This window comes from Corvus kubaryi, unplaced genomic scaffold (genome assembly GCF_017639235.1).
Source record: "Corvus kubaryi isolate FWS band 111438036 unplaced genomic scaffold, C.kubaryi_AGA036_p1.0 split3-73, whole genome shotgun sequence".
NCBI lineage: Eukaryota > Metazoa > Chordata > Aves > Passeriformes > Corvidae > Corvus > Corvus kubaryi.
In genome coordinates this window covers 30,767,080-30,788,958 of record NW_024582091.1, presented here as the reverse complement: position 1 = coordinate 30,788,958, position 21,879 = coordinate 30,767,080, and the positions used below count along the sequence as shown (strand labels likewise).

Sequence of the window (21,879 nt, the reverse complement as noted above, 5' to 3'; positions counted from 1 at the left end):
GGCATTTGCAGATTGCTGCTGACTTCTCAAAACACTTGCGTGTTATATTCTCTCTACTCTTCTTCATAGATTATCTTTATGTGTATAGAGCTGGCTGTGTGATAATGTAATAATAATGGTGATATATTTTAGTAGCCCTGTTAAATTTTGCCTTCTGTTGGTTTATTCATCCAAAGCACTGAAAAATTAAGTCATGGAAGTGAAGTGGGTATTTAAGTTCTTGTGTTAAAGGACAATACTTGAATACAAGAGAGAATGAGTTTATTGTGAAATATCAGGTACTTTCTTATTTTGTGCTTTATTCCACAGATTAATGCAGCTGTCCAGCAATGTCTTGATTATTTTGAATTTTGCAAAGCAGCAGTTAATAAAAATTCCAACTTTTCCCAGCAGCACTGTTGTGAGTATCTTTGCATGTCTCGCATTATATGCACATACATCCACATTCTTTAGGTTTTTGAGCATGCTACCTCAAGAGGAAGACATTCTATCTATTCTATTTCTTCCCCAAATGTTGTATGACTGTCTTTCAAGAGAAAAAGAATAGTGGTGGTTAATTACTTAAGCTGTCTTTATATACAAAATGATCCGCTTGTGTTGCAGGTAGTAGCTAGGTACTGTAAAGTAAACTACAAGAGAAAAGTTCTAATTTCTTGCTTTATTGTTACAGGTGATATGCAGAGTTTTTCTTACACTGGGCCAGAATTGCAGTACATCTATTTTGTTCATTCACTGTGCCTCTTAGGAAGATTGTTGATCTATAAGCAAGGCCAGAGTCTCTTTCCAGTACAGCTGAAAAATAAAAAAGGTAAGGGAAGAGTTGAGGAAAATGGAACCTGTTGAGAAACACTGTATCCATACTTGGTATATATTTATATATTTGCACTGCAATATTGTGGATGTTGAAGAACAACACTTTGTTCACCAATTCTGGGCCTGGAAACTTTCGTAAAGGTGGTGTGTGTATATACCTATATATATCTATATATGAGCATCTACACAGTTTTTTATTCTTTGATGGATGTGGTTAAATGGATCGCTTATGAATTTTACTTTTAGTATAATTATTTCATGTTGAAGGACAGTTGGATCAGTCCTTCAAGTGATTCAGTTTTTCTAGGTGTAAGTAATAGCTTCTGTCAAACCAACTAATGTAATTGGTTGGAAGAGAGACATGTCCAGGGACCAAAACTGGTTTTCAGGTGTGAAAGAAAAATCAGTATTTCAAGCTAATTGCAAATTGAAAACAAGTGCTGTGAGTTTAACTTATTAATTACAATAAAATAAAAGTAGAAGAGAAGTTCTGTACCTGTGGAACAGAGGTGTTAAGAGGGATACAAGATCTAAGATGGAAAAGCTCTTGGACATCCAAAGAAATCTACATTGTGCAGGGTTGGCAGATGGAAGTGTGTGAGGGCAATTGTAGCATTCCATTGCTTTAGTGTCTCTATCAATTCAATGTAGAATTCAAAGCATTACTGGATACTAGTTCTGTGACTTGTCTTTTATCCCTATGGTTAGAGGATCAAGATTTGATAGATCCAGCGTAGGGCAGTTGTGAGTTAGAAACATCTACTAACAAAGTGCTTTTGTCGTTTATGCATTACCTGTGTAACACCATTCCAGCAGAGATCCAGGAGTGGTGGTTGCTTTGTTCTTTTCCTTACAAATGTAACAATCTCGCCATTTCTCTTCTTAATAGTGTCCTTCTCAGCTTCATAGATGGCAACTTTTTTCTCACAAATTGTCTGATTTATTAAGATAATTACATTAAACTTGGAGCAATTGTTCCCATCTTGCTGCATTTCTTGGTTTTGTTTCAGACCTGAGAAAGAGTTGTCTGACAGCCTCTCCCTTTTCCAGTAGTCTCACTTAATCTAATAGTAAGGCAATGCTTTTTTTCTATAGCCATGTATATTCAGTATTTTCAAATGTTAGCTGCCATTTGTTACAGTGAAAGACATTGTACAATTTCAATTGGCTAAATTTATAGCAAGATCAAGTCTTAGAAGTTGATCATGAAATACCTTAATAGAGTCCCAAGGACATGCATGTCCTTTGCTTTATCATTTGTATGTGATTGATCTCCTCTATTCAGCAAAGCATTCTTTACATATATTTACAAAATCCATTTTTTATTTAGAAAATTAAAGTTGTACTTTAATTTGAAAAGTACTTTCCTTTTTTTTTTTTTAATAGATAACATATCCATAACTGATGTGTTGGTATTATTTACTCAGCTTATTTATTACTCTCCAAGTTACCCAAAGACAGCTTTGGCAGCACATTCAGGTAAATGCTCTTTTTTTTCCTTATATGCTAATATATTTAGCTATAATGAGGCATATGATAACTTCTTTTACAATCTTTAATTTGTGTCTGTTATTTGTGCAGTTTTTCTCTTCCCTTCCGCCCTTACCCTTTCTTTCTCCCTCCATGTTAAATCAGCACTTAACAAAATTAATAACAATTCAGAAGCAACTACATAAATTATATAGATATATTTGTGTAAGTTAAAATATAAATACACATTTCTTGTGTTCACCAGACAATTATTCTCCAGAAAGTCTTGTTATGGAGATCCTGCAAGTTTTTTGTGATCAAACAGGATGTGCTACTGAATGTTTGTATACAGATGCAGTGATAGATGCCCTACTTCATCCTGTTCAAAGTTTGCTGAGTGGCACAGAGGTTTGTAATAATCTTCCAAATGATTTTTACATGTATAGAATATTGTAATTTTTATGTATTTTCTATGTAGAAGGTTTATTTACTTACATAATGTGGTAGCTTCTGTGGTATTTTATACATTAGCTATCATATTGTGCATTGAGTAGTTCAGTCTGTTACTATGATTGGTCTGACATTGAAGTCTTGTGAATAGTAGCAAAAATTGTGTTGTAGTGAGATTGTTTCCTTAGGGAAAAAACACACCACTTAATTTTTTTGATTGGTTTTGCCTTTTTTCTGGTGTCATTGGGATATTTCTTGGATGAATATTTGCTCTACCTTTTATTTGAAAGGCAACCTACTTTTATTTTGGAATGGCAACTTGGAAGCTAGGTCTTCTCAATAACGAGTATAATAAAATACATAATTCTCCATGGGAAGCTACTATTTTCTGAATTGATAAAAGAAAAAGGGCTGGTGGGTTTTTTAAATTTTATTTTTATATTTTAAACATTTCTATAAGGATTATGAAAATATTGGGAATTAGTGCCCTCTGTGATGAAGATTTCTGTGTGATGACATTTGAACATAGGCTATTAAGCTATTTAAGAAATTATCAGAAAGGTGAGCTTCAGGTTCTGCATACCTAAGCCAGACTTGAAAAAACAGCTTTCACAAAAGCAATGTTTTTTTTTTTCCTCTTCCAAATAGGTGTATATAAACTGTCTTGAAACTGCTTTACTTGATGTAGCTGATATTTTGGCAAGGATTGCTGCTTCAGAAGATGGTCTTTCTCTTCTTCTGTATGGAGAAAATGAAAAAAATGCCAAAGGCAGGTAATAGTGCATTAATGAATGGCATTAGTGAACACTTCAATGAATTACATTGTTCTTACAAGACTCATTTTCTCTTCTTTCATTTATCTATAATGTGATACATTTTGGTTTTGTTTGGAGTAAAATATCTGATTATAAATTAAAATAGTAAGTGGTTTAGAGAATGTATTAGGGAGATATTTATGTGTAGAATGAGGTGAAATGACAGTGGAAAGAAATAATTAGGGAGGTTTTTGTGTTTTATTTCTTTTTCTAATTCGTGTGAGAGCTTTCCTTTCTCTGAAGGTAGTTCCATTATATTCGTAGTGTTACTGTTCAGACCAAAGGCCTCTCTTCTTCATTTTTCTTTGTTTTTAGAATAAATAGTAAAATCAACCAAATTTGTTGAAAGAATAGATTTAATGTAGTATTCACATTTCAATACATCTAGTAGAAACAGATCTTGTACAAGAAGCTGTCATGTGTAACACTGTACCTAATTTAGAATCTGTGTGTTCCTATGGGTAGAATGTAGTTAGCTGATGCTAACACTTAAAACAGCAGTAAAACTGAGATGAGCCTTTGAAAACAGCTAAGCTGCAGGTCATGAAAATGTTTGGAATGTATGTCTTCTAAGTGGATAAATCTCAGAATTGCCTATGTTTTTAAGGGGGGTGGAAGTAAAAGTTACTTTTTTGGAGAAAGAGTTGTCCTTGTCATTACGAATCTGCAATATTTCAGAAGGATATCTTGGATAGGGAAAAGAACAAGGACAAATTTTACCTTATACTGATATCCTTAACAGTGATAAAGCAGAAGCGAAAATGATTGTCTGGTTACTCTTCCCAACTGGACTCCTATTAAATACAGAGTCTGTGTAGTTCATGGTCACGTGGGCTGCGTGGAAAGCAACGGATATACTTTTGCATTGCATAGATATATTTGCCAAAGTAAAATCACTTGTACATTTCTTTTCTTCTGACTGTTATTACAATATAGTTTGTCCCTCCATAGTGGGTCATAGTCTCTTTCTGTAGTTTCTTTTCCCCTAAAAAAAAAATTAAGTAAGTTTAGTCAGAGGATCTGCTTTAAGGTTTATTGTTTACTACAGAACAACATTTAAAAAGTGTTATTTTATTTCTAGTCTTACAGCCGCTCGTGTAATTGTTCAGTTCACAAAGAAACTTCTTCATGACGACATTTCTCTCTTATCTGGATCTGAGCTTATGTCAGTTAAAGGAGCTTTCATTTTTGTATGCCGTCAAATGTACAGAACTTGTGAAGGCCTACAGATGCTAATTCCTTATGCCTTGCATGAATGTATTGCAGAGGCCTGGAGAAAGGTAAATCTTGCTTTTGGATGGGGAAAAACCTTACTGTGAGACGTTCAGCTTGTGTAATAGTTGTTCTTACAGGTTGATCATATTTACATAGTGAAGTAGCGCTTGAAAATGTTGTAAAGGTGAAGTCCTGCTTGAAAATTTTACTTCTGAATGTGAACCTTGCAGAAGTTTAATTTGAGTCTTCCATGCCAAAGATTAAAACAGGAACTCTTGATGCATTGGTAGACCTATCATTCATTGTCCTTGATGATAGAAGCCACTTCATGTCATGTTAACTGCTATCCACCACAGATCTTTCCTTCACTCTTGGTTTGGGATATTTTGAAAGAAAAGACTTCTGAGATGTCCTTTAGTAATTTTTAGTTAAACTGGTTTTCTCAGTGGAAGATACAGAGGGAAAAAAAAAGAAGATGCCAAACATTTGTTAAATAATGAGGTGACATTGAAATATTCTCGGGAGACCATAATGAGAAGTGCCAGGCAGGAGTTTTTATCACAGGCAGACTGTTTAAAGCTTTTGATCGGCATTTCCAGTTACTTCCTCTAAAACACCACAGCATTTACACACATACAAAAGACTTCTTTTCACATTAAAATCTCTTATTATGGTATAAAACATAATATAGACAAATTGTCTTAACATGTACAAGATATGTAGACTGAATGTGTTGAATAAAAGCAAAGTTTAACTAACAAGAAGTTTCTTCACATCACTTTAGTAGTGAGATGTAAACTGAAGTAGAATCAATATATTCTTGACTTCAAGAATCAGCAAGTTACTACAGGAAAGTCAACTCCATCATCTTATTACTTTTTAAATTTTTTTTCTGTCATTGTTCAGTTTTAAGACACCTGAAGTTTATAAAATAATCTACCATTAATAGTGTAGCAAAAATGGTGGAGTATGGTGGACTCTTTGCAAGCCGTAGTGTCAGTTTTTTAGTGGATGGACTGATTATTTTATCCATTTCTTTTACATGTCTCCTGGAGTTTTAAGACCAATGGAGAAAGAAGTTCTTTCTTTTTCTTGGCAGGTTCTGATGAAATTCTGAGACAGAATTTATAGACATGATAATAAAAGGGGAACACCAGATCCAATACAACTGACTAATTTAATAGAAGATTCTTTTGTTGATTTAGTACATCACATGTATAAGGCAGTAAAGTAATAACTGCTTGCTTTTATTTCAATGGGGTAATTTGCTTTTTATCCCATAAACATAAAAAAACCGTAAATGATTAATTTTAAATATGCAGTCTTTCATACCAGTTATTTTCAAATATAATTTAAATTATAAACTAAATCAGATATGAGAACATGTATATATGTTTGTAGCTCTAATCACATCCATACCAATACAGAGAAATTTATATAATTTATAAATAAAATAAAAAGTGGCAGAATTAATAAATAGTATTGTGTTGTTTACTCCAGAGGCTGTTATTTCCATTGCCTGTGACAGAAATTGAGTTCAGAACTGTGTTACAATTTTTCCTTTTTTTTCCTTTTTTTCTTTTAAATGCCAGTTTTTGATTTGGGAGTCTCCAGTTGGAAAACAAAGAGGTTTATTTAAGAATTCTAATTTAAAAAATTAAATGTAATAGCTTTAAAATTGTTTATACCCAAACAAGTAAAAAATAAGTTTTTCTGAAATAAAAAAAAATGTAGTGGAATAGTGCATTCTGTGCTAAAGACTAGACTACAGCCTGATCACTGTGGTTTTTTCTTTTGTATATAACAAGAGAATGAACAAAATCTGAAGTTTTAAAATGGTGTATATAAACAGTAGGGAGTTTTTTATTTATTTTTCATTTTACAGACAAGTTGGCTTTCAGAAAGAGTACCTACTCCTGTAACTGATGCAGACTCCATTTCATCAATAAGTCAAGAATCAAAAAACAGGTAACTTGGTACTTAATTTATGCATGTGTATAAGTGTGAACACTGCTACTTTAACCACAATTGAGACATCTTGTAACCCTATGACTTTGTTGTAGTTTGGTTCCAGCTGGCAAGTAAATACCACACAGTCCCTTGCATCCCAATGGGGTGGGGAGAAGAATCAGGAAAATTATGGGTTGAGATACGAACAGTCTAATAATTGAAACAAAGTAAAATATAGTAATACTAATAATAGTAATACTACTAATGGTAATAATAACGTTAGCTGTAATGAAAAGGAGAGAGAGAAGTAACACACTCAATTGCTCATCACCCTCTGACCGATGCCCAGCTCATCCCTCAACAGTGATTGGCCCTTTCTGGCCAACTCCCTGCAGTTTATATACTGAGCATGACTTCCCATAGTATGGAATATCCCTTTAGCTGGTTTGTTTCAGCTGTCCTGGCTGTGCTCTCTCATGGCTTCTTGTGCACCTGCTCACTTGCAGAGCATGGGAAACTGGAAAGTTCTTGACTTGGATAAGCACTACTTGGCAACAGCTAAAGCATCAGTGTGTTACCAACATTATTCTCATCCTAAACCCAAAACATAGCGCACTATACCAGCTACTTAGAGGAAAACGCACTCTATCCCAGCCAAACCCAGGACTTTTTGCCAAAAGGATAGTGGTAGGTAGAGAAGCCATCCTAGCAAAGGTCTCAGTAGAGCTACAAAATTCTTCCTCACCTTTGAGAACTTTCATGGCTTAGAGAGTGGTGTCTAATCTATGTAAAATTGACTTATAGTTTATTCTCTCTGACTAAAGAATTGGGTTTGAGGAAAATGTGAATTGGAAAGCACAGAACAAAATAGCTGTCTGTTTATCTTAGGCCTTTGATGTGGTGCTAATTTAAAATGCTGTTCTGCTGAATCATATTTACACCTTCAAAATACTGTGTAGCAAGATTGGTAGCATTTTGACTGAAAGCCTAATACATACCAAGTGAAAGGTGTCCTTCCTTTTGTACTGAAACTTAAGGTCCTGTTATAGAAGTTTGTATGCATTAAGATGAGAAATACGCAATTATTTGTGAGTCTGAAAATTCAGGGCAATGTTGATTTTCCATTTACTGCTCTTAGTATATGAAGCTATTGTGTAAATATAGCACCTTTCTTCATAATTCTGTACTAATTTTTTGCAGGAACCTTTAGCTCCTCAAATATGAGTTCCTCATAGTGTTTTTACATTGTGGAGAAATTCGGTGCCTGTTTTGCCAACATGTAAATGCCATGTTAATATCTTAAGACTGTATAGAGTCAGATTGTAAGTCATACGTATGTTAAAGGATAGCAAAGGTCTTTTGGGTTGCCCATTACATCATCTTTCTCTTCTGTGTTCCTACCTAACCTTAGTTTTGCCATGCTGAGTTTGAATGTTCACACAAAATACGGTCTAGTATGTTATCTTTTTCCCTAATCCTTTTTTCAAGCTGACATAAACCTATAAATTCAGCATAGAGTCCAGTGAGTAAAGTACTGTTGTTTTTCAAAGTTAGAAATTGTACTTTTTCTTTTTTTCCCATGCTTTTTTACATATAATTTTTAATTACTATTTTGTTACTCTTGCAGTTTGTTATGGGAAGAGACTTTGTTAGATGCCTTGCTAATTTTTTCTACTACACCCAAAGGACTATTTCTGCTTCATAGTACAGGTGCCATGAATGACTGTGTGAACTTTATGGTTAACAGTTTATCAAAAAAAATCCAGGTAAGCATTGCAGTCTGTACAGTTTACTTTTTACTGTAAGGTTTGAAAAGTTAAGAAAAATACTGTTTTTCTTTTCTTCTAAGTGCAATTTTTTTTAGGCAATGGTGGTAGGTCATGTTGAAATCTAATAGTGCTTGAAATATAACCAAAAAATCAGATAATATGCGTTTTTAGGACAAGAAAAGTAATGCCACAGGCATCCTACTGAATGTGTACAAAAACATTATAACACTAATGGTTTTATTTGCTCATATAGCATGTCTCAACCACAGTATTTTGTGTTTAAATTTTTATAAGATACTTGATAAAGATGTTTGGTTTGGAATCTGACCCTGGTAAGTCTTTAGAGGGTAATATCTATGAACTGTTCAAGTCTAAACATAAAGTGGATTAAATTCTGTAAACAAGTGTAAGAAAGATCAATATTTAAGAGATCATTTGAGAGTTTCATGCCTTCTGAATAACTAACACTGCACTTTTATACTTCTTATCAACAGACAAATGAATATGAGGACTTTGGTAATAGAATCATTGTTACACAAATGGCAACAACACCAATGGCTGCAGTAGCTCTGCAGAATTCAGGTAAATTGAAGAATAATGTTTTTATGAATAATAACATGCTGTAGTCTTGCATTTTAGAAAAAGAGAGAAAGATGTTAAAAAAAGATCAACTGTGTAAAATAATTACGCAGTATTAACAAAGACTCTTAAGTGTCTGTTAATTTCTTCTTGATGGAAATTAATTCTCTCCAGCTTTCAAGTCATTCATTAATCTTGATGCAGAATTTTAGGGTTTGTTTTATTTTTTCTTCTGATATTATGCAAAATCTTAACTTCACTGGTTTGGATTTCCAGAAATTTCTTGTATGTGTATGAAGACATTTGTACTGTTTAAGAATAAGTTCTCAGGTGTTTCTTATTGATCTGAAGCTCAGAATTAATAACTGTTGATGTCTGTAATTTGTCTGTACATTTCCATGGTTACTGAGTACTCAAAGGGTGAGGAACTGCAAAGGCCCCAGTGTCATTGGTGCAGTTATACATTAGTGAGATGTAGATGAGATTGCGCTACAAGAATTGTCAATTCAGACAAAGTCCCTGCAGAGTCAATCTCAGATAACGCAACTGTTACCATATTATCAACAATCTGGGTACTCATTAATATCTTAAGTTGCCAAGGAAGTCCATGAGGTACAAAAGTTGCAAATCATCTCTCTGAGTATCTAGAGGTGGCTGGCGTTGACTGAAAGACTGTCAAAAAGGCAGGCAAATACTGCCAGTCAAGGAAACTGATTGTTAGTTACTATTTATGCCTCCGGGATTTTTTCAGAAAGCAGGGAACAGATCTACTGAGGAGTTACCCATCTGTCCTATTGTAAGGTTTTCAGCCAAATTGCGTCTTATGGCCCTTTTATGCCCTGTGGCATCAGAGATAAATGATATACCAAAAATAATCAGCATTGATTTTCAACCCTCACAGCTTGTGTAATTATGTAAAGTTTCTATTAAGCCTGTAACTTACATTTGAGGATTTCAGAGTTAGATGGCTCTTTCCTCTTCTATTTAAATATTTAACATTTTAAATTTTAACAATTTAAATTCAGCTAGTAGTGCTTCTCTTAAAAGTTTTTTTTTAGTCCTTTTCATTGTGGTATGTTTTAATTTATTAATGAGTTATAGTGAATCTGTATTTTTAGAACCACAGAGACAATACTGGCTAAGCCTTGATCTGTTACAATTAACTTTTTAAAGAAGGTCAGAAGCTCGTTTACTTAGAAGAGATCTAAATATAATCCTACTCTAGTGTAATAGTCTTTGGAAACCATTGCTGCAGACTGTAGATGGAACATAACTAGACTGCTCTAGAAAGGTAATTTTTACTAAAGGGTTGAGAATAACAGGGATAGTAACCCTCAGGCAATCTGTGATGTGAAATTTCAGCCTTCAATATAGAGAATTTTGAGAATCTTGGTTAGAATTCTGGTGTGACATATTTTAACATGAAACTCATTATTAGAACAAACATTTGTTTTAGGCTTTATAAAGGCACTTGTAACTGAATTATGGGCTCTTTTGGAGTGTGGAAAAGATGATTTGAGAATAACCCAACCCAAATCTACTCCAGTTGACCCTATTGACCAAAGTTGTCAGAAGGTGAGAAATTATTTAATCTTATGTTTTTGCCTGGAAATAAACAGTGCCGTGGTTCAGACAGGATGATTTTTATTGCAACTATACTTGCTTCTTGGCACATGTGTCAAAATTTGTATAATACACTAATTAAATTATGTCTGATAAAGGATTCTTGTGTTGCATGGCAGTTCACAATGCAAAGGATTAACTATGAAATAATGAGTAACAATCATGATAAAACTAAGTCTTAAATGCTGGCCATCAGTTTATGTCCAGATTACTGTAATAAGACCAGGAAGAAGGATGTGTTTTAGAGTATTCTGTGTCTATAAATTTTAGAATTATGTGGTAATGAATACTGTGATTTTCAAAATTGCTTGTACAGTTTGATAGATAATAGATATTTCAGACACTGCTGCCCTTTTAGATTATATAGATGCTTACCAGGATATGCAGTTTTATTTTGGGCAGGTCTATTTATGTCAAATTCAGCCTGTAAAGGATAAGAACAAAGTTACTGTAAATGGCAAATAATTTCTAAAACTTACTTGGTTGCACTTAAGTGATTAATGTTCCCTGTTGTCCCTCTTTTTTTTCTTTCTCTAGTCTTTTTTGTTTCTGGTAAACTTGCTCACTTATCCAGCAGTTTTTGAGCTCCTGAGTAAACAAGATATACCAAATAAACCCATGTATTCATTCCGTGAAGTACCCACAGATATAATTGTAAGTATTTTGAAAGGAAAATACTTCTGTTAAGATGTTTCTTCCTGAGAAAATGTTATTTCTATAAAAGACGTAAGTTTTTTTCTTATTGAAAGATTTTGAATTTTTCTGCATTTTGTATTATATACAGCATGAGGGCAGTATATGCACATATGACTTCATATTAACCTAAATTTTCAGTTTGAAATCTTAAAGATAATATAAAATTTGATGCCTAATCTAAAGATCGTCTTTCCTGACTTGTGTTAGAATCGTGTTTTTTCATGGAAAAAAGTAACATACAGAAACACATTTGTATGTGCATGCAGTTACATACTGGAAAATGTTGATAAGTACATATACTTGTGTTTTATACAGCATTGCTCTATCACACTATCTGTGGATTTAAACAGAATAAAAGAAAAAAAAAAAACAAACCAACAAAATGAAAACACAAAATCCCCATACCTCAGGCAATTTTTTTAATAGGACACATGATTCACACAAAGGAAAAAATCAGTAATGGGAAAGCTACTGATTAAGACATACTTCAGAAAAATAGTTTCACCATTTCTGTATTTAGTATTATTTTGTATTCAATCATCCAACTTAGTCAATTACGGCTTTTTTCTCATCTACAAAGCACAGACAAGTAATTTGTGACCTTGTGTGGCAGTTAAAATCAAATTTTTTTTCTAATGAGTTAGCACTTTAATTGCTGTTATGTTGAAGTGTTTGTTTAGCACAGGCTCTGGATTGGTGATAGTTTAAGTTGTTTAGACAGAGTTTACCATAATAGTGTATGTTATGTTTGGAAGGGATTTTTGAGTTCTTTTTTGCAATACTGTTTTGATGATTTCAGGAGGAAATGGCATGATAAATTTCATTTTTCCAATCTACTCAATGTTAGTGTGTTCACTGATGGATAGCTTTGTTCAGTTACCAAGTTTTTTAAGGCATTGGGAGCAAGGAAGGTAGATGTATGCTGAAGATGACGAATATTTGGGAGCATTCAAATTATTTCAAGAATGATTTTTGTAACTTTTGAAAGCCAGTGTTGTTTTAGCTTTTGAGGCACTTCAGTATTTTTATGAAATTCTCCTAGTTTCTAGAAATGCCAATACTGGTACAATTGTGCAAAGTTCCCTGAGGAGATAAAGATGTTTTGGATGAGGCTTGTCTCACTTAACTACTATGCAGCCGTGGGTTTTGTAAGCCTAGACATCCAAGATTGGATAGAGATATGTCTAGCTATGTAAGACAGGCATCCAAGGTTATGTAGTTAACAGAAAGGAAATAGTCAGATCCTCTAATGTTAATTTAACATATAATGGCTGAGTCTAAGTACTCAGAAAACTTCTGAAGTTAAGGAGAGATACAGATTTGTTATAACCACGTCTTTGGGCAGTGATTGCAGAAAGCAAAAGATAAAAGATTTTGGCCAGATGTAACTATAGAAAGCAAAGTAAAAGCAATTTCAATGCCACTAGAAGATTTGACTGTGTTCCTTATTTTTTCTCTGTTTCTGAATTGTGTCACATTGCCACAGAATCTGACTTGTTTATGCTAGACTATATTTGCTAATGCACAGAACTTACTCATTTTTGTATATTTATTTCTTGACTACCCAGGATTTAACCATTTTTACCTCCTTTGTATTTTTGTCTGACTAGCTGCATCATTGACTGAACAGATTGTCAGCTGAGCTTTTACTACTTCAAACTGTAGACTAATCAGGTTTTTATTTTGTGCCCTTTGGAAAGTTTTCCTTAATACATTCAAGATTTCTTTTTCCTGTGTTTGGCATGTAAAGTTACTTTAGAAAATGGAACATATAAATGAGGGTTCTTCTCCCTGCCTTCACTCTTTGAGGGTTTCTGCAGTACATATATTCAGGGGAATCTAGTTTGGATAGTACCCTCTAGATCTGTAGCTTTGCAAGATGTTAAAACAGGTAATTTTCTTCAGTGATTCTAGAGAGTCTTAGATGGTTTGTCTTAGGTATTCAAAGTAGATGGCATCTGACCATAATATTTAAGCTGTGCTCTATAGCTGAGCAGTGCAGATCTGTCTGCACATTTTTTGGATGTAATCTTGTGTTAAACCTCGTTAATTATCTTCCTTCCTAAAATCCCAAATCCAAGCTTGGTCTCCTTTCTCAGTAGTCCTCTCACTGTGCCTGCTCTTTGTACACTTTTGCAGCTCCAAGCTTTGATTCATAAATGAGAGGAGGTTGTTACCAGAGAAATATCCCTTAGCATTTGAATGTACAAATATACCAAAAAAATCTTAAATCCCATACAAATCAATTGCTTGCATTATCAATTTTATGAACAGCCTTGAGGTACAAGTTGAGTTTTTTAATTGAGAATTTGATTGTGAATGTATTATGTGGAAAAAGCTGTCTTCCCCACAGCCCCAAAAATCTAATAGGAAAAATATGCTTTCATTTTAAATAAGAATGCATTTTATGAAGACAGTTTACTTTGAAAAGTTATAGACTTTTTTTTGCTACTGTGAGTTTTACTCAGGAATTTTACTTTTCTCTGTTAAAAAACAGATCTTTTGTTGATTTCATGAAAGTATGGGTCTTAACTTTCCCCTCAAATCTTATCGAAATGACTCATTGATCTAATTAGGTGAATAATAACTCCCTCTGCTGTCTCTGAAACTGTACTTCTTAAATGTGAAAATAAAACTATTGTATTTAATAGAGATTAAATAAAGCTGATAACGATTTTGTAATCTGTTTCCTCTGACCATAGCACAGCAATCTGTCTCTGAGATGATAACATCACTGAATGTTTTTGTTCTTTCCTATTTTTTGAATGAAATTATTCCTTCAGAAGCAGTTTGCATATGCAGTGAACCAGGGGAAGATAATTAGATTAGATATGTGGAAGAAGTGTAACAGGTCATTGTCTGTTACATGAGATGCTCTAAGATAAAAGGTGTAAGCCTCAACATCTGAGCCAAGCCTTGCTAAACTGGGAATAAATGGCTGTGACTTGAAGCATGTACTACTAACCAGTGTGAAAAAGGGTTATTATACTAAAGGATTTGATTTTCTCTTCATTGAAATAGACATGTACACATTCAAACATACAAAAAAGAGTTTAACTTTTTTTTTGTGGTTTAATACTGAAGAAGAACTAAGATAGTTGATATGCAAGGATCTTTTTGTATATTTTTTAACAGATTTTTTTTTCCTAACCTTCTACATGGTTTCTTTTTGCCATTGACTTTTGTGTGGAAAACACCTCTTGTTACAGAAATAATTTTGGTGTGTGTTTTAATAATAGCTTTCATTCAATAGTAAATATCCATATGAAACTATGATGTGCATAAATTACAAAAGCATACATTTCTCTTCCTTTGGCAGGATATCATTGACAGGCTTATAATTTTGAACTCAGAAGCTAAAATTCATTCCTTATTCAATTACGAACAATCCCATATATTTGGTCTGAGGTAAGATGCATGTTTTTTATTCTCTGGTCACGTTAACTAAATAGGATATAACATGCTTGGATGTGTTACTTCTGACAAGATAACATTGTTTGGGTTTTATGATGTATGAAGGTGAAATTTCCCCCCTTTTTAGCATAAGGAGATTAAATGAAAAATGGCCTACAAAATGAGAACAGTTTGAATCTAATCTTATTATCTGTAAATGGATATATTGTAATATGAGAAGCAGTGATAGAAATTGCATGTGATTTTGCCTATTTGACTGTAAAAAACAAGTTGTACATCCACTGTACACCAAAATACTGAAATAAATTATTTTTACTATGTTTATGTCAGTTTGGCTTATGTAGTCTCCCTGTACTTAAAATTGTTCTCTTAAGTATTTGTTTAATTATCACCGATTTCACAAAAACTTAAGTTTGAGAAGAGTAGCATTTGATTCCAAATATTTCTAGAACCTGAAGGTAAACTTAAAAGATGCTCACACTGTTATGCTCATGTTTTGTAATATTCAGTGCCTTATAATTTTAACGTAGACATTAGTTTCTGCATTTTTATTCTGTTTTCCAAGGCTGAATATATAAATCCTTGAATTCACATTTTTGTTATGAACTTATTTTATGCAGTTGAAATAAAAGATCTATTGTATTGTACTTCATAATATGGAAAACTTTGATAACCTTGTTTGAGCACAATATAGCCCAACTGATTAAGTTTTGAAACACTAGCTTTTTGCAGCCATATTTGTACTTTGATATCACTGTAAAATTATTTCATACTATGTATGAATAACTGTAAGATATCAGTTTGTTGATAAGGATGAGCATGGAGGAGATGGACAACGGCAGAGATTGGAATTGGGAGATACATGATTTTGACATAGAAGTTATAAATGCTGCTTTGGAGAAAATCACTAGTTTATATAGGAATGAGAAGTCTTAAGATGAAATTTGAAAAATAAATTATTTTCTTCATTTACGATTAGGTAGACTCCACAGAAAACTTGACAGACCTTCCATTGATTTAATTAGGATCAAGAGAAAATGAGATGGTTTACAGCTTAAAATAAAGGGTGGTTGGGCACTGGAACAGGCTCCCTGGAAGGTGGTCACAGCACCAAGCCTGACAGAGTTCAAGAAAGCATTTGGACAATGCTCTCAGCCTGTGGTGCAATTCTTGGGGTGTCCTGTGCAGGAACAGGAGTTGGACTTGATCCTGATGGGGCCCTTCTAAATCAGGATTTACAGTGTTAAGACTTATTTAGATTATTAAGACTTGCAAGAAACTGTAGCCTATATTATCTGAACGTGGGAGGCATACAGTTAAAGTTCTGTGATTTTTCCTGTAAATGCTACTGACTGCAGACATCCATGTTCTGTAAAATGAACCTTGCCTTGTGTAGTTGGTTTGCTCCGTGACCAAATTCCATCAAGAGTTCTAAGTTCAGCAGCAGTTAGATCAAATAATATTAGATGCTTAACAGATCTGAAAATATGGAAATTGGAGCAAAAGATCTACATTTCTCCTTGCTGTTATGTAGAAATAAAATATTTAGGTGTTTGTGATAATTGCAGCATTGAAAAGCAGTATGATTTTGTGAAGATTTTGTCTAGAAACATTTTTGCTAGACTCAATACCAGCAGTACAGCCAAACCCACTTTATTTTAATTGTTCACAGATCTATACGGCCATACACTTTATATTTGTACATGTGGCTCACCCAGAGCTGAGTGCTGAACTTCAGATCTGTTTAACTTACAGGTTATACTGTAAGGTCCTGTTTTTATTGTTCAAAACAGTTACACATTTACTTACTTGAATGTTAAACAACTTCTGCAATTTAGAACTAAATTTTCCTTCAGGTGTATACTGAGCTTCAGTGTCTTAAATTATTTTGGTTATTATCTGTATCATTGCATATAAAAACTTTTAATACATTGGTATTTCCACTGTCTGTTTAATCCAAAATGCACAGATGTATATATTTATGTTTGTAATGTTATTATTGCATTCTCTAGTGGATAGTTTTCTTCATTTTGAATAAGTATGAATTCTGAATTATAATTTTGAAGGACAGACTGGTAGAGGCTCTTCTGTCAACTTTCCTTTTCAAGCTTAAGCACTCTGTAAAGTGGTGTGCATGCAGTAGAGATCAAAGGGAAAACACAGGGAAGCTAGATATGGTGTGCATAGCCAATATCTGTTAGAGAATACTCCCTATGGTGCATTCCTATAGATGAGGACCTGTGTGGTCAAGGGTGAAATAGTTGCACAGTAAGCTGTAGCTAAGTTCAAATCTGTGCTATCTTTGATTTTCTTCTTTTGTTTTTTTCTTTTTTTTTTTTTTAATTTGCTTGTTTGTTTTTAGTTTTGTTTGTTTGTTTTTTGTTTTTAAGTTATTGGGAGTGTCTTGGCCTAGGATGGTTCTTCAGTAATTTCACAGGCAGTGAACTGGTATTCCATTAATTGCACTATTGTGTGTTTCTGTGATGAGATTTATTCATTTGAAGGTCCTTTTAAGCTAATTGGGGGAAAAAAAAGATATTATTATCATTATTACTTATTTATTAAAGGAAAACCTTAGGCAAGAAGTGGGAGATAGGAATAGATATGTGCAAGTATATAGACAGTTCCTAATTTGTGTATAGAAAGATTTTCAAACTGTCAGTTCAGCTTTCAGCTTCAAAGCAGATTTACACTTATTTAGAATCGAGAAGTCTCCCAGTTGGCCAATATCAGTTGATAAAAGAACACTGAAGGCTGTCTCAGACACTCTTTTCTACAGGCTGAAAATCTGGATGCACAGGAACCAATGCAGGAATTTTCAGTGGTCTTTCTGTTTTAGAAGGTTCTGAACTTGCCATCAGAGCACAAATCCTAGGGAAGGGAAATTCAAAGCAGTAATTAAAGCAATATTTTTTTAACATACTAAACACAGAGTATTTTCTTAATTTAATTATCAGCTTTATTTCTCTGATACAAGTGTACCCATCGATCTGGTTTGAAAAGGTACTGCATATGAGAAATAGCAGTTTTCCTAAAATGTAGCACTAGAAGTTTTCAGCAGCTTCCTTTTAAGGCCAAGCTCTTTGAATCTCTGTAACTTATATTAATAAAGGAATCTTTCAGATTGATGGCTTTATACATTATCAAGGCAACTTGTCTAGTATTTCAGTATAGTAAATACATTCATGACTTTTGAGTTTTTACAGCCTGCCAAGAAAATATATGCATAATATGTGTATTTTCAAAGTCTTTGCCTAGAGCATTATTCAGGCATTTACATATTGCTGTACCCTCTATTCAGAAAATTAGTTTTCTGAATGTTAGTGATACCATTTTGTTAGCTGGATTAAAGTGTGGCAGAGTCAAAATTTGTACCTTTGATAATCAGGTTCCTGTCTCTAAACAGTATCAATACCCCAAAATAAATTCAAAGATACTCCATTAGTGTTGGCTTGAGTAAAAAAACAGGAGAAACAACATTACTGGAATATGCATAGGCTGTGGGCAGTGGGAGGGCATAAGAGTTGGTTTACAGGCAGCTTTGCAAAAACTCCCTTTACTTAATAGAGTACTTCTATAACACTGTTCCTGGAATCTTTTTTTTTTTTGTGGATATATGGTAATATGATAGTAGGGGCATTTGAATACTTTAAAGAGGAAAACAAGACCCTTTCTTTCTTTGGCTATCTTATTTTTTCCCCAGTGGCTTATTTCGACCATAGATCAATAGAACTCCTAAATACTGTGAAGTCAAAAGATCTTTTGTATGTACATTCTGAATCAGAAGAACCTTTGTTAGCTCCACACTTGTTCACTGAGACGCCTCCTGCTAGTGGGCATCAGGCGACAAGGAAAGCAGCCTGTTCAAGAGTTTGGCTTTCTGCAGAGAAATACCTGGAAAATTCTGAGGGTACATCCTTTTCCTTCAGACATGCTAATTGTGACTGCTTAATTGTAAAGACACAATGTGCTTTAACTAGCATTAGAGATATATGAAGATAACCTATTTTGTAGAAGTATAATTTGAACTGCAATGAAAAATAGATTTAGTTTAGGTTTAGGCAAGGCAAGGCTGAAAACACAGTATTTATTACAATGCTCAGTGTGAATAAATGCATTTCTGTTTCTGTGGAATTATAGAAAATTGTAAATATTAGTCTAAGTCATATGCTCATCTGTATCAGCTTCAGGATTGTAAAGCTACTGTCTGCTGCAAGTAGGAAAAGAATATTGGCTTGTTATTTTCAGGTTTGTGTAATAAATATTTTGACATTGTTAGGTCACATTTTCTTTGTCATATAAAATATCATGGCAAATATGTTTTTTTATTTATTACCCTAGTTTTGTTGCTTACCAAATGGGTGCAGAAAATTATAAAAATGCATTGTATCTATTTTTGTTGCCCCAAAAACTAGCAGAGAAAATTTAAATGGCTCATACTATACTAACATCAAAATCAATCAGCATCTTGAAATTTGCCTTAAAGCAGTACGTAGTAGTCAAAATTTCATCTAAAGCACTCCAGTGAAATCCAGATGAATGAATTAAATGAAAAAAAAAGTGATAGGCAAAAGATAACTTTGTGAGTTTAGGAAATACACATAACAAACACCCCTGCGTTCTTCTCCATTACTTTTGTCAACTGCATTGTAAAAAGACCCCTTATATAATTGCATTTTAATAGTGAGGTAGCCTCAGCATATAAAGTAGATTGTTCCTTAGTTGTTCTTGCATTATGTGTATTGTTAATTAAGAGAATGTGTGATTTTAATGATTGCAACATAATGCTATTTATATTTAGTGGCTCTTTTTCTTTCTCTTTATTAAAAAACATTATGATTAGCAGAACCCAAAGGTGAAAGGGGGCAGGGTCTGGGTTAGCAGTGACTACTAGTGATGAGGATTTGCAACAGGATTATGTGAGAATGCGTCTACATTATCTGTGGTCATGTAGTTACACAATTTATTCAATTTTTTGCTAATTTATATATTAATAAAAGTTTTTTTAGGTTTATTAATTTAAAACAAATCATTATTAATAAAATAGGAACAGTAGATTCTGTGATCAGATGTCACTTGTTCGTTGACTTTTTTTCTTTACTTAGCTGAGGGAAGATTAAAGCACTTCACTTCTCAGTCCTCTAGGCTGGCAAGTGATGCTCATGGAAAGCATTTTTGTTTAGCTAGGGAAACTTTTTACCATTAGCAATCAGATTACATGTCATTTGTAGGTACATTGGGTAGCTGAAGTGGCGTAGGTGCTCTTTTGAAAATCTCTTCATGTGGCAAACATTGTAAGGAATACATTAGTCACTGAGTTTTCTGGGAGAAACATGACTGCCCTAAGGTAGTAGCTTCCACTGCCCCAGGCACCAAAGGTGTAACTTCTGTATCCAGAAACTCATATTTTTTTCAAAACCATGCATTGCCCTCAGTGGAACAACTAGAAGCCTCAATCCTTTAGCTAGACCAAGTGCAGAGGCATCCTCTATCTGCTCATTGCTAATGCCTTTTGTTCAGTGTGCAAAGGCAGTGTGCAAAGCTTTGCTTGGCTGAAGCTTCCAAATGCCCTTTGTGTTCTAACACTGACTGAGTGGCTTTTGACTTCTTTGGGGGTTTTTTGTTAGCCATAGCCTTTGTCTACTGGTCTGGTACTTGATAGTCATTGCCACTCACTGTTTGGATCCACGTTCTCATTGAAGTTTGGGCTCTTATTCAAAGCATAATAAAGAATAAATCAAATTGTTAATGTAAGCTCTGATGTTAAATGTTTTGAGGCTGCCCCTGATGATGATGACACTGAAATTGTTTAATGAAAGTTTTGCTTTGGATTTCACTGTTGTTGTACATACTCATTTAGTGACAAGGAGGTCCTGCTACTGCAAAGAAGTTCCAGTCCTTGTTTTATTGCTCTTCAGTTTTTAATATTTATTCCTGAGAGATAAAAGCACCTTACCTTGTCACAACTGAGCTCTCTACAAATACCATGCTGTGTATTTTGCACTGACCTGATTCAGCCATGCTTATAGCTGTAGAAGGCAGTAACTGCAAGCCAAAAGAAAACCTTTTACTAGAGACCAGTTTAGTCCTCTATTTCATCCTCATGTCACTGTCTATAGCATAGATATAAGCATTTTGTGTTTAGTTAGCCATTTTATGCTGCATGCACACATCTATTACTGAGTTTGTAGTATAGTTTATTTTGAGCTGCTTTCTTTTTTCTAGATGGTGGAAATTTCGTGCTGCTTATAGCAAGGAATTTTATCTTGTTTCACTGGACTATGTATGGACTGGGGTTAAATTTTTTATAGAACCCCACATGGATGCTGTGTTTTGAATTTGTGAGTAAAAGAGTATTGATAACAAAGCATGTTCCCACTGAAATTGTGCAAGCAACTGCTCAGCTACAGGGCTTTCTTTTTTATCCCCACTCCCCAGAAAGTAGGCTAGGAATGTGCAAGAGGCTGGGAATGAGTACAGCTGGGACAACTGACCGGAACTGACCAGAGGAATGTTTTATACCGTGTAACATCCCACTCAGTAATAAAAACTGAGGGGCTTGGAGGTTGGTCTTGCAGGTCTCATTGTCTGTAGACTGGCCAGGCACTGTGGCAAGGGAGTGAGCAGCAGGGTGGGTGCTTAGTTGCTGACTGGTGTCAACCCACCACCGACTGTTACAGCTGCTGTGTTCAAGAACAGTATCTTGCATCTTTCACCACCAGCTGAGCATTAGCAGATATCCCTGAAGTGAGGACAGAACATCAGAGTGGCTTTGGAAAGAACATATATTACGACAGTAAGGAAGAACAGTATATGGTAGTGTAGTGGGAACTGCAGGAAAATAGAATTGGATTTACCATAATAAAGGTCCTGTTGAGATAAACATAGTTTGACGTTGGGAAAAAGAACAAAGGATATATTGCTTTGTGTTCTTAAAAGGAACTCATAGAAAAAATATTGAGAAGTATGTTAATAAGCTATCCTCATCATATGCGTTTTTAGCAACTCAGAGTAAATCATGGGCAGTTTAATTATATTATTTTCAGGCAAAAAAATTTAGAGAGGCAACATAAAAATTAGCAAGG

General features: G+C 34.1%; 1 protein-coding gene across 6 annotated transcripts in view; it reads left to right on the top strand.

Moving 5' to 3' along the window:
- Positions 1-21,879, top strand: part of TBC1D32 (TBC1 domain family member 32) — a 71,401-nt gene that overhangs the window by 13,445 nt on the left and 36,077 nt on the right. For all 6 annotated transcript variants that reach the window (XM_042016906.1, XM_042016907.1, XM_042016909.1 and 3 more), the window contains 12 exons: positions 310-400; positions 671-808; positions 2,200-2,292; positions 2,549-2,691; positions 3,382-3,506; positions 4,630-4,828; positions 6,649-6,731; positions 8,341-8,479; positions 8,977-9,064; positions 10,518-10,636; positions 11,222-11,338; positions 14,700-14,788. In XM_042016906.1, coding sequence (XP_041872840.1) covers positions 310-400; positions 671-808; positions 2,200-2,292; positions 2,549-2,691; positions 3,382-3,506; positions 4,630-4,828; positions 6,649-6,731; positions 8,341-8,479; positions 8,977-9,064; positions 10,518-10,636; positions 11,222-11,338; positions 14,700-14,788 — 1,424 coding nt within the window. The remainder of the gene's footprint in view (positions 1-309; positions 401-670; positions 809-2,199; positions 2,293-2,548; positions 2,692-3,381; positions 3,507-4,629; positions 4,829-6,648; positions 6,732-8,340; positions 8,480-8,976; positions 9,065-10,517; positions 10,637-11,221; positions 11,339-14,699; positions 14,789-21,879) is intronic.